This window comes from Macrotis lagotis, chromosome 1 (assembly GCF_037893015.1).
Source record: "Macrotis lagotis isolate mMagLag1 chromosome 1, bilby.v1.9.chrom.fasta, whole genome shotgun sequence".
Classification (NCBI taxonomy): domain Eukaryota; kingdom Metazoa; phylum Chordata; class Mammalia; order Peramelemorphia; family Peramelidae; genus Macrotis; species Macrotis lagotis.
This window is the reverse complement of record NC_133658.1, coordinates 108405137-108418077: the sequence shown is the minus strand read 5'-3', so window position 1 is coordinate 108418077 and position 12941 is coordinate 108405137. Positions and strand designations below refer to the sequence as shown.

The 12941-nt window shown below is 33.5% G+C and overlaps 1 protein-coding gene across 2 annotated transcripts in view; it reads right to left on the bottom strand.

The window, feature by feature from the left end:
• Positions 1-810: 810 nt before the first annotated feature.
• ERLEC1 (endoplasmic reticulum lectin 1) overlaps positions 811-12941 on the bottom strand; it is a 44579-nt gene continuing 32448 nt past the window's right edge. Inside the window, exons 12-14 of one of the 2 annotated variants that reach the window (XM_074206054.1) lie at positions 7181-7258; positions 6935-7010; positions 811-1033 (exon numbers count right to left, since the gene is read on the bottom strand). In XM_074206054.1, the coding sequence (XP_074062155.1) occupies positions 1019-1033; positions 6935-7010; positions 7181-7258 (169 nt within the window). In that variant the 3' untranslated portion in view covers positions 811-1018. Of the gene's footprint in view, positions 1769-6934; positions 7011-7180; positions 7259-12941 lie in introns of both variants that reach the window. The other variant, XM_074206043.1, reaches the window with a different exon arrangement.

Here is a 12941-nt window from a genome sequence, read left to right as displayed (position 1 = left end):
TAAGAAGTTTCATTTTAACAACTTTTGACCAATTTGAATCTAATAGATCCTGGAAACAACAAAATATGCAGTCTGGCTAACATTATAACTATACTGCTGCAATTGCTAAAAGAATACACTCTAAGAAATGTCGTGAAAATAATATAGAAAATACTCATAATTCTACACTAAAAAATTGGATGTGATAGCTACTGATTTCATTCATAAAAAAGGGTTGAGTCAATGCACAAATTAAAATTCTTGCTCTATTGCTTAACTATTTCGCTTTTGACTAGTCTCTTCCCCTCTCTGGGCCTGTTTCCTTATAAAATTAGGGGATTGGGCAATTCTTTGGATTTGAAATGCCTATCAGCTCTAAATCTATGCTCTCACTTCAGGCTGGAGACTCAAATGTTACTGAATCAGGAAAATAATGTTTTAAAATACTGAGACCCTTGGGGCAGCTAGGTGGCATAGTGGTTAAAGCACCAGCCTTGGAGTCAGGAGTACCTGGGTTCAAATCTGGTCTCAGACACTTAATAATTACCTGTGTGGCCTTGGGCAAGCCACTTAACTCCATTTGCCTTGCAAAAACCTAAAAAAACCAAAAACATAAAATACTGAGACCCATCTGTTAATGGTTCATTGATAAGAACTGATTAAAGTAGCAAAATAAAGTTTCTATCATTTTTTCTTTTTTACTCTTATTTCTGATATAGGTATTAAAAGTAAAATGAAATAAGATGTCTAAAAGACATGACAATGTAAAATATAAGTAAAGGAATAGAGAATCTCAATCCTGAAAAATTTAGCTCTTACTACAAGACAGGGCTGGTTGTGAATACTTTATTTAGGAATAAAATAATGGTATAAAAGTGCACTGGCTCTAGAGAAAGAACTGGGTTCAAATCATGCTTCTGTTGTGTCCACTTTTATGACCTTATAAAATTACTCCACTTCTTTAGGCCTCAGCGTCTTCTCTGTAAAATGAGGGGCTTGGTAAACTAGAAGGTGTCTGAAATCCCTTTTGGCTTTACAGCTATGATCCCATGATCTGAAAATATACAGTTTATAATCAAGTACAAAAGAGTCAGAATAATGTACATACTATTAAATTAAAACAATAGTTAATACAGAAGAATGCTCGACAGCAGAATCCTTGAAAGTGCATGATTTATACTAGAATATATACTTTGAAGGGAAGAACCAACCAGATTAATACACATTGGAAAAATAAGCAATAATTGGTCATAGAAGGAAATGATCTATTGCAAAACAATATTTCTTGAAGATGATCAAGGGAGTTAAAGTCTTCTTCAGTCATGATGTTCATTTCCCCAGAGTAGACAGCAATAAGACCAGCTTGATTAATCAGTTTAAAAACTTGCCTGGAACAATGGTTATGACACTTGATTAACCTTGGGCAAGATTTATTTTTGAAACCTATTACCTCAGAGAGAGGAAAAAAACACTTATTTTACAAAACTTCTAATTCACAACACAAATGAAATGAGTAAGACAAAACTGTCTGCTTTAAAAGTTTATCAATAACCTCTTATATACACATATATATTCACAAAGTGGTTCAAAGAGTCCCCTTAAACAGTCCTTCTGGTCAAGTTCCATTGGCTGAGAACTCTAATGAGGTCATTGGCCATGGAAAGTAGAAATCATGGTGGTTTTTAGTAATCTTCATTCTTCTGGATTCATTCATCTTTTAACTGGGGACAGAAAGGAGTCCATTTTCATCAGCTGTGTCTAAAATTTTACAGATTACTGGAGATTCTACCTACAGAATAAAAATATTGTTTAGCAAATACAGTCTTTAAACAAAGGGATGGAAATAATTTGTTTCATATTAAGTATTATTTTTTAATATTATTAAAACAAACTTCAACCTATACAAACTTCCAGCTGATGCCCAATGAATTCTACACTTAAAATAAAGCAATGCAATGAAGAGAATGATAGTACATGCAACTTCAATAGTTCTATTTATTAAAAGGAAAGTGTCTAAGACCATATCATATTCCAAAATAGTTATATAACCAAATTTGCTTAGATATTTCACAATTTGCAAACACCATCTGTTTCCATATTTTGCTTTTCTCTCCTTTGGATATGAACCTAATAGTGGCACTAATTTAAAGGTTATAAACAATTCCAGTCTATTTCACCAGCAGGTGATCCTGCCATCTCCTTCCATTTCACAGGAAAAAGCAAACAAACAAAAAGTCTCCTGTCCTTGATTACCTCTTCCTATGTGTTGTTGTCTTCCCTGATTAGAATGTAAGTTCCTTGAGGGCTTAGAGACTGTCTCTTGTCTTAATATTTGTATTACTAGTTCTTATCATAGTGTCTGGCATAATATGTAATTCCAGTACCTAATATATAACCATTCTTTTCCTTTTTATTTTAAATTGTGTTCCAATTGAGCTACTTGAGAGCAGGGGCTATTTCTTTTCTGTCTATGGCCATTGCTTTGCATGATGTCTCACACATACTAAGCACTGACTAAATGCTTGCTGACTTTGAATTAATTCAAACCTTATTCAACAGTGAATTATTGTGCCTGTTTTCTCATATCCCTTTCAACACTAAACTTTTCCATCTATCACCATATTTACCAATGGTTTCCAGGTGATGTGTCCAGCTGATTTGCATTTCTATGATTATTAATGATCGGAACATTATTGTGGATGACTGCTGATAATTTACATTCCTTTTTTTTTGGAGATTTATTTACAAAGGATTTTGAGATTTTTTTGATTTCCAAATTTCATTTGAAATTCATTTGAGTCTCATAATGCTGAGAAACAGGTGGGTAGTAGTACTGTCATTTTATAAAAGAGGAAACTGAAGTCGAGAGAGGTTCATGACCTGCCCACATATCTTTTTTTATACTTGTTGTTTGCATATTGTCTTCTCTATTAGACTGAGAGCTCCTTGAGAGTAGGGACAGGTTTTTGACTTGCTTTGTATTCCCAACACTTAGGTGTTTAATAAATGTTAGATGACTAACTTCACATATTTTTATAATCAGGTAATTAGTTTATACTATTATTTTGTGCTAATTATTTTCCTAATCTTAAACCTTATTTGCATTTTTCTTAAAAGGCAATTTGGTTATAATATCTAACCTCGTATAATCACACAGACACACAGACACACACACACACAACTGGTCTATTGTTCTCTCTGCTTTATTTTTCCCAGATTTGTAAATGAGGGCCATACAAACATCTGAATATTGTAGTGTCTTCTTTTTGTATTTTTGAAAATAAGTTATTTAGAAGGCTATTTGTCTTTTTAAATTGTTTTCTAGTAAGAAATGGAAATCAAGGGGACTGTCACCAATTGGGAAACAGGTGCATAAACTGTGGGGTATCAGATTGTGATGGAATAATACTGTGCTATCAGAACTGACAAGCAGAAAAACCTGAAAAAACATATACCAACTGATGCAAAATCAAGTGAACAGAACCAGGAGAATGTTGTACCTAATATCAATATTGCTCAATGAAGACCTGTGAATTACTTAGCTATTCTCAGCAAAAGGATCCAAGACAATCCAGGTTGCCTCTAGAGAAAGAATTGATGTTGTCCCAATACAGACTGAAGCATACTGTCATTCTTTCCTTCATTCTTTGTTTTTGTTCACATCTTATACAAAATGAAACAATAAAATTCTCAAATATTAAAAATAGTTTTAACTTGCAATTACTTAAAAAATTTTAATGTTTTCTGGAAGCCATTTGTAAATGGATTTGGCGTTTGGGGCTTATTCTTCCTGCATGAGAGTTCATTGATGGGTTACTGCCTGTTTTGCTGACGTGGTTTTGTAGATAGTTATCCATTTCATTAACTTCATAAACTTATTTTTAGTTTTTTTTTTTGAAAATTACTACTTCTCTATTTGGTACAAACTTATACTTTTTATTTTGGCAATTTAGGTTTTCTTTTTCTCTTTTTAAATCTATATAGCAAATGATTTATTAGTTTACTAAGTTTTTAAATGAACCCCAAAGCTTTATTGGTTTAATTCTATTTATTGTATCTTTAAATTTCAAAATGTTTTTTGTTCCATTTTTGGAATTACAACATGTTTTTTCTCTTCAGTCTTTTTTTGTTAGTTCACTCTTTTGTACACATTCAATGATATGAAATTTTTCTTTCACCATACCTTATAAAATTTATATTTTCTAATAATTTTTATTCTTTTTTAAAAATTTGACTGTCATCATTAGGATATCTTTAATTTCCAATTAGATTCATATTTTTTGTTCATACTTCCATTACTGATTGACTTTCTGCATTTTTATTTGTCCCAGCAAATGATCAATTTTTGCATGTTAAAGATGTTTGAATAACTTTCATGGTAGCCTTAGAAATACATGTTCTCTTAATATTCTCATTCAGAAATCTGCATATATCTTTCAAATAAGAGCTTTACCAATTCTTTAAGTCTTCCTATTTATTTTTCATTTTGATTTTGTCAAACTCGAAAGTTAGAGAAACCTATATACTCTGCCTAAAATTTCTAAATTGTCTAGGTATAAGTTTCAAAAATAAATCTTGCCGCCCAAGGAACAATTCTGAATAATAAAGATCAGTAAATTGGATCCACCAAATTTCTGACCTGAACTGGTTTACCCATCCTTGCAAAACTTGAGGGTTTACTTTGTCTGCTGAAAAGCCCTGGGTGAGCTTTGGTTCTATCAAAAAAGACATCCTAATGGGAATATGTTCAGATCTGGGAAGAATAAAAGCCCTAGGTGATCTTTGGTTCTATCATAAAAGACATCCTAATGGGAATATATTCAGATCTGGGAGGAATAAAAGCCCTAGGTGATCTTTGGTTCTATCATAAAAGACATCCTAATGGGAATATATTCAGATCTGGGAGGAATAAAAGCCTTAACTCTCTGGAGAGGAAGTAGGGGTACAGATAATTAAAAGAGACATAGGTTGGGTCTCTACTGACAAAACTACAGCAAGATAATAGTATGAATAACAGATAAAAATAAGATGAAGAGGTTTTAGTCTGAATTATCTAGATCACTATCTTAGATAACTCTGTCAGGGAAAAATGTAGCTTCAGGATGATATATCCTTACTAATAAAAAGATAATTAAAAAAATTACAGCATGCTTTTTCATTGCCATGGGTAATATTAATAATTAATTAGGATTAAAAGGCCTTTGGAATAAGAAGTTCCTTTAATACCTTAGAAACAGGTACGTAATTCCTGCAAGAAGAATCTAGGTGGCTAAGATATTAAATTCAAGAAAAGAAGAAACATGTATTACAAATTCCAAATATAGCTGACAGTAAATTAGTGTATTTATTACTTTGGTTTTTCTCATTATTTAGCAATGCCAATGTGTCTCACAAGGTTGTTGAGATAATCCAAAATACTATTCTGTTCTCAATGAGGAATTAGATAGCAAAAGGATAAATGGGCAAGAAAATGAATTATCCTTTCCAATACAAGTAGGGAAGAAAATTTTTCTGGAAAAATACAAGTGAAAATACAATTGGAAAGCTTACCCAGATCTTCTTTCTGGTTTGCAGGAGATATGTAAAATGTAGTTATGAACTGCCTATTGAGTTCATTATTTGGTGACATCTCTTTGCTCCCTTCTCTCTTCTGGCATTTGCTACCACTCTGGTGCAAGCCCTCCACACCTTTATGCTTAGACTATTATAATAGCCTTGTGGTGGGTCTGCCTGCCTCAAGTCTCTTTCCATCCTGCATTTAAACCATTAAAAGGGACTTTTCTAAAGCAGAGATCTGATCCTGTCACTCCCCTATTTCTTAAACTCCAGTGGTACCCAATTATCTCTTGAATCATACAAAATGCTATCTGGCAATTAAGGACTTATAATTTAGCCTGCTCTTACATTCCCCCCACCTTCCTACACCTTATTCCCCAAAGATGTACACTTTGATCCAGTGACACTATTCTCCTGGCTGTTCCATAGATAAGGTACCTTTCTCTCAACTCCTGATATGTTCTCTGGTTGTCTCCCATATCTGGAATGCTCTCCCTCCTTTATCTTTTGGTTTCTCCTTTTGGCTTCTCTGGCTCCAAACAAAAATCCCATCTTTTCTAGGAAGACTTTCTTAATCCCTGATTTTTAGTGCCTTCCCTTTGTTAATTATCTCCTATTTAGCCTGCGTATACCTAGTTTGTATATATTGTTTTGCTTTTAAGTCTCCCCCCAAAAGACTGTGGGATCCTGGAGGACAGGGAATGTTATTTGCCTTTTTTTTTATAAAATATTCAAAAGTGAGTACAGTGTGGGTTCTTGATAAATGTATGTCAGCTTCTTGAGAACAGAAACTTATTTCCTCTCCAAGTTTCTTTTCAGAGAAAAAGGCAAATTAATCTAAAGTAATTTAGGAAAGGCTTACTTCTTAGAACAGCACAATGGGATATAGATATGAGCAGGGCTATGGGGAAAGCATTGGTAGTTAGCTGGTGCTGTGGGTGGAATGGTGGACTTGTAGTTAGGTAATCCGAGATCCTATCCCAGAACTAAATAGTCACATGATCCTGGTAAAGTTATTTAGCTTCAATCAACTAATCAATCAATATTTATTAAGTGCCTACTATGTGCCAAGCTGGGAATTAAAAAAAAAAAAAGAGACAAAAGACAATTCCTGCTCTCAAAGAGCTCACAACCCAATAGGGGAGACAACACACAAGCATAAAGCAAGTAATGTTCAGGATAAACAGGAAGAAATAAACAGAGGGAAGGTACTAGAATTAAGAGACTGGAGAAGACTTTAAATAAAAGAAGGGATTGGGAAGCCTCTAGGTCTTTTAAGGGTCCCAATGTATGAAAAGTTCCTTCTGGACATGAGAACATGCCTCCTTGTAGGCAGCTCAGGGACTTAATTTAGATCATAGCTTTGACTCAAGACTGAATTCATGACACTTGTACTTACCCCAAGAATGTACTGGCAGGAATGAGGCTCTAACATATATACAGTAACAGCATGAGGTGATTCTGATTCTTTACATCTAAAACAAACAAAAAATATTTTGAGGTATTCCACAAACTACAAAGACTTATGCTTGTTTTAAGCTATTAAAATAAACCACAAAAGGGTTTTTCATTTTTTACTTATGCAAATTTTGTAAACAAGAATTGATTAAAAATGTATGATGGACAAGTCATACGTTAAACTTACTTTAGTTTTACAGTGACCTGTCTTGGTTTGTCAGTTAAATCACAAATATCTCCATTCCCGTAAAAATGTGATACCATCCTATCAACAGAGAAAAAACAAGTTGTTATTGATAATTTGGCTTATAAATTGTATTTTAAAAGAAAAAATTGGCTTTTAAAAATGAATTTTAAAAGGAAAAAAATTAAGGTTTAAGTAGATGTTGTAATTTAAATTTACTGCAACTAATATCTGCCAAGTTTGGGTCATATTCAAAGCAGTAATTAGATAACATTCACATTTCAATTATTATATTATAAAATGTTCTAACAATAAACTATGCTTTCTCTCATTAAGTAAAATTAGTCATATCCCATGACTAACAAATTTCAAGTCGAACAAATTTTCAAATTACAAAATTCAAATAATATAATGTATATTTTCTTAATGTGTTAAGTTTTCTCTATAATTTTAAGAAATTGCTTTCTTTTTTATTAATGTGTGGCATACAACAAAGAACAAGAATATTTTCATATTCAAAAAGGCAAACTTGGAGCATGTTTTTCATGTCTGATAGCTTCACTTTATTTTAAAAATTGCCTACTCATATCCTTTAATCATAGGAACTTAACCTCATCTAGATTTTCTTTTTTGCTCCATTACTTTATTTAGGTTATATATACATTTGGAATTTATCTTGGTGTATGATATGAGGTGTTTAACTTTTTCTTTTTGCTGTCTGGCAATAATCCTACTTTGCAGGATTTTCCAGAAGATTTTATCTAATAGAGTCATTATGGCAGCAGTTGATTATGTTTCTTTTAAGATGTAAACTAGCTCATTTTTAAAATCTAGCTCCTAGTTTTATTTATCAATTTTTCTTTTGCTTTAAATTTTGTTAATTCCTATTGCCTTTCAGAATTTCTGTTTTTAAATTTAGGTGGTCTTTTTTTTTTGGGGGGGGTTTGTTACTTTTCTAGTTTTTTAAAAATTCTAATGACAAGGTCAATGATTTCTTTCTTTTGCTAATCAAAGCATTTTGCAGTATAAATTTTCCCTTAAGGACTTCTTTAGTTGCATCACCAAAGTTTTATCATTTCACGGTTACAATTTTATTCGATGAAATGGTCTGTTTTTATGATTTATTCTTTGACTCACCAATTCTATAGAATTTTTAGTCTCAAAGTAATTGTTAATATTTTTAAAAGTTCTTTATTGAACAAATTTTTTATTTTATTGTGAGGCACAAATGTTTCATATTCTGTATTTCTTTGTAAAGTTTTCATTCTTTAATACAGTTTTTGTAAATGTGCTGTGAATTGAGTTATTATATCTAGCTTTTCTAAAATTCCATTGAGGTCCTTAAATTCTGTTTATTTTTATGTCAGATCTGTCTAGACCTAGGTAACTGGGTGGCATAGTATAGATACAGTGATGGGCCTTGAGTTAGGAAGATTTCAGTTCAGATCCCCTCCTGAGACACTTACTAGCTGTGTGACTTTGGGCTAGTCATTTGTTTGCCTCAACTTCCTCATCTGCAAAATGGGGATAATAATAGCAACTGCCTCCCAGGGTTGTTAAAAGGATTAAATGAGATTATTTGTAAAGTGCTTAGCAAAGTGCCTAGAACGCTATTGTTGCTCAGTCATGTCCAACTTTTCTTCACCTTGTGGACTAAAGCATGCCAGGCCCTTTGTCTTCTACTATCTCCTGAAGGCTGTCCAAGCTCATATTTGTTGCTTCCATGACATCATTTATCCATATTATTCTCTGCTGTTTCCTTTTCTTTTTTTGCTTCAATCTTTCCCAGCAGTCGCTTCCAATAAGTCCTGTCTTTTAATTCTGTGGTCGAAGTATTTAAGCTTAAGTTTTAGTATTTGTCCTTTTAATGAATAGTAGAGTTAATTTCTTTTAAGTATTCTCAAAATATTCTTTGCTGTTCAAGGAACTCTCAAAAATCTTCTCCAACTTTCCCTCTAGTCCAACTCTCTCAGCCATTCTCCTGGAAAAAACCATAGCTTTGACCATTCAGACTTTGGTTGACAAGGTAATGTATCTCCTTTTTATTATGCTGTTCAGATTTGCTATAGCTTTCCTTCCAAGGAGTACCTTTTCATTTGAGTGCTGCAGTCATGTAGTAGGTACCTAATAAATGCTAGCTGATTATTATTTTAAAATGAATACAATGAGGTGCTGAACTCAATTTTACCTAATATTCCTCTCCCTGTCTGTAATTGCATCAACTTTTCCTTAATAATTTAGATGATATATCATTTGGTATAAATTAAATACTGATACCGATTTCATTATCTAAATTGCCTGTGAACATAATGCAGTTTTCCTATTAACTGTTTTATCAAGGCTATATTTACTATTCCTTGTCTGAGATCATAAGTGTTACCCCTGCTTTTTTGAGTTATCTTGAAGCAGAAAAGATTTTGCTTCATCTCCAACTTTTAACTCTGTGACTATTTCAAGTGTGTTATTTATAAACATATTATTGGAATATGCTTTTAAAATTCATTCTGCTATTCTTTCAGGTTTTAAAGGTGAGCTCATCCCATTCATATTTTTGATTATGACTGTTAGTTGTGTATTTCTCCCATCTTATTACCTTATGTATTTTCCTTTACTCTCATCACTCCTCCTTCTTTTATAAGAAAGAAGAGGCTTGGGAGAGAAGTCTATGTGCAACATTAATAATCCATAATTGATGTGATCTATTTCTGCCACATTTCTCTTTTCTGTATTTTTTGTGTGGTCTCTTTACTCTCTTTTCCTTGTTCCATCTACTCTCTTTACATTACCAAAATGTTACAAAAACCACATCCAGGCCCTCCTTAATATTTAACTCTAAGACTTCTGAAAACTTAGCATTTCAGAGAGGACCCATGTTTCTTCTATGAGAATGCAAATTTGTCCTAGAGTACTTTCCAAATACTCAAGTACATTTTTACCTTTCTATATTTCTCTTGACCTTTGTGTTTACATTTCAAATATTATACCGAGTTCAGATATTTTCTTCAGTAACATGTAAAAGTCCTCATTCAATAAAGGTAAATTAGGATTATTAGTTCTGCTCTGTAAGTTATTCTTGGTAGTATACATTTATCTTTTTTGCCTTTGGGAATATCATATTCCAAGTTCTCATATCTATTGCAATGGTAAGTGGTCAAGTTTTGCATTACCTGGGCTGTGGCTCCTAGGTACTTGCAGTCTTTCTTTGTAGCTATTTATTGTATTCTTTCTTTGCCTTTCAAGCTCTAGATTTTGGACATCATGTTATAAGGATTTTTCATTTAGGTGCTTTTTCTGGAATTATTTTCTGGAATTATTTCCATTTTAACTTTGTCCTGTTATAGATCTAATATATTTAGGCAGATTTCAGTCCTGATTTCCTGAAATATGACATTCAGATTTTAAAAAAAGGTAGTCTGATGATTTTTACATTATCTCTTTTTGACTTAGTTTTCTAGATCAGTTGTTTTTGATATTAGATAATGTACATTTTCTTTTTTTAGTCTTGTTTCTGTTCTATTATTTTTTGTCTCGAGTCACTGATTTCTTTTTGGTTCACTGTAACTTTTAAGGAATTTACTTTTTTTTCCCCCAAGGCAAATGCGGTTAAGTGGCTTGCCAAGGCCACACAGCTAGGTAATTATTAAGTGTCTGAGACCGGATTTGAACCCAGGTACTCCTGACTCCAGGGCTGGTGCTTTATCCACTGCGCCACCTAGCTGCCCCTGGAGTTTAATTTTGTTCCTCCTTATCATACACTGATTAATCTTCTAATTCTTAGCTTCAGAGCTCTCATTTCATTGCCATTTCTTTCTTCCCTAGTTCCCATTTTGTTGATAAATTTTTAGTCTTGCTTCAATTATTCTAGGATTTTTAGTAGCTCTTATAGCTAAGCTGTGTTTTTGTTTGAGGCTTTGCTTGGAGAAATTGGATAGGTGTTCTTTTCGTCTGGCATTGTGCTTTAGCCAACACCTTGGATCCATAATATTTCTTTATTAGTGGCTTCTATTTACTTATTTTCTCCTATATTAGTACAAGAGTACTACTCTCCTGAAGAAATTCTGGGATATTTTTAGGTTTCTTTTAAAGGCTTCCTCTGGGTATTGTTGTATTTTTTAAGAAACTCAGGAGTGGTGGTTTTGGTGAATATGTGGCAACCTTTCAAGAGTCCTTGTGTACACTCTCATTGTTACTCTCTTGGTCTGAACTTTTCAGTCCTTATTTAGAGTCATATTACAACCATGGGCAACTAGATGGCACAGAGCAATAGCCTTGGAGCCAAAGGACAGGATTTCAGATTCGGCCTCAGACACTTGACTCTTAACTAGCTGTGTGAACTTGGGCAAGTCACTAAACCTTAACTGCCTTTCATTCAGGACCATCTTCAGTTGTCCTGACTCATATCTGGCACTGGACCCAGATGACTCTAGAGGAGAAAATGAAGCTGGTGATTTAGCAGCACCCCCCTCAGTCAAACCCAATTCATGGGCTTGTCATGGTATCACCTCCATGATGTCATGATCTTCTATGAGAATGAAGGACAAATCATCATTACAAAGCCATAGGTTCCAAATACTGATGGTTTGCTCCTAGTCTCTGTTCCTATCTTCTTATCCTTAGTAAACTGCTGTTAGATTTAATTTTTCCTTGCTCACCTCACACTTCTAAATCTGTAAAGGCTTGTATATTCTGTTCTGAAGTGGGCTTTTCTGATGTGACATAATTCTTAGTGCCTGCAGACTTCTGGCTATCTATGTATAGACTAGAAAAATGCTTGCTATCATTTTTTCTTGGATTTCTTGATCATTTCTTAGTCCCTTCCTAGATTATCGACATGAAAGCTTTGTTGTATACTACTTGATCAAGCTATCATCTTAGCTGAAACTCCTTTCCTAATTTTTAACTGCACTATTTTGGGTTTGTGCAAAAATTTTTCAATTTTATGTACTAATAGCTATCCGTTTCTATCTTCTTGATTCCTTTTTCTCCTAGTCAAGAGTCCTTCCTTCACCCACTACTGCAAAAGTCTCTTTTCTTGCTCCTTTAACTTGTTTAAGATACGAACTTGTTCATGTGTATGCTATTTGTATATCCATTTGGTGTTAATTGTGGTATATCATGTGAGATGGTGGTCTAAATAAGATTTCTGCCAGATTCCTTTCCAATTTCCCCAGTTCTTATTGAATAGTGAGTCCTTATACCAGTAGTTGAAGCTTTTGGAACAAAAGTATCTAATCTGTTCTAAAGATAATTGTGTATTAAAAAGGGACACCAAATGTGAGGAAATCCAGAGACTAGGAAGGTATATGGGTGAAGGTCAAAGAGGGGAGAAAACAAGTGAATTTTGTCAACTAAAGTATACTACAGGGCATCTTTGTGGAAAGGGCAAATGGATGAGGAGTTTTGGAAACAAAACAAGGTAAGAACAGAGGCATCATGCTGCAATAATGATGGTTAACTTCATTTATCCAATCATCTGATAGAGCTCTTTTTGACAAAAGCAGAATAGCAAATAATCCTTTATTTACTCCAGTGATAATGTTATCAGTCAAACAGTGGAGAGTGCAACCAAACTGGATCTGATTCTTAACAGGGAGCAAGGAAGAAACAAAGGGAGCCTTGGGAAAGCAATCCCCCTTTTAAGAGTTTACAACAGAGAAGAAATCTTAGGCATAGTCTAACTGACACATAATAAGTGCTTAATAAACGTTTGTTGGCTTGACTTGACATGCATCCTAGATTTGGGGGAAATAGATTTCAGAAAAGT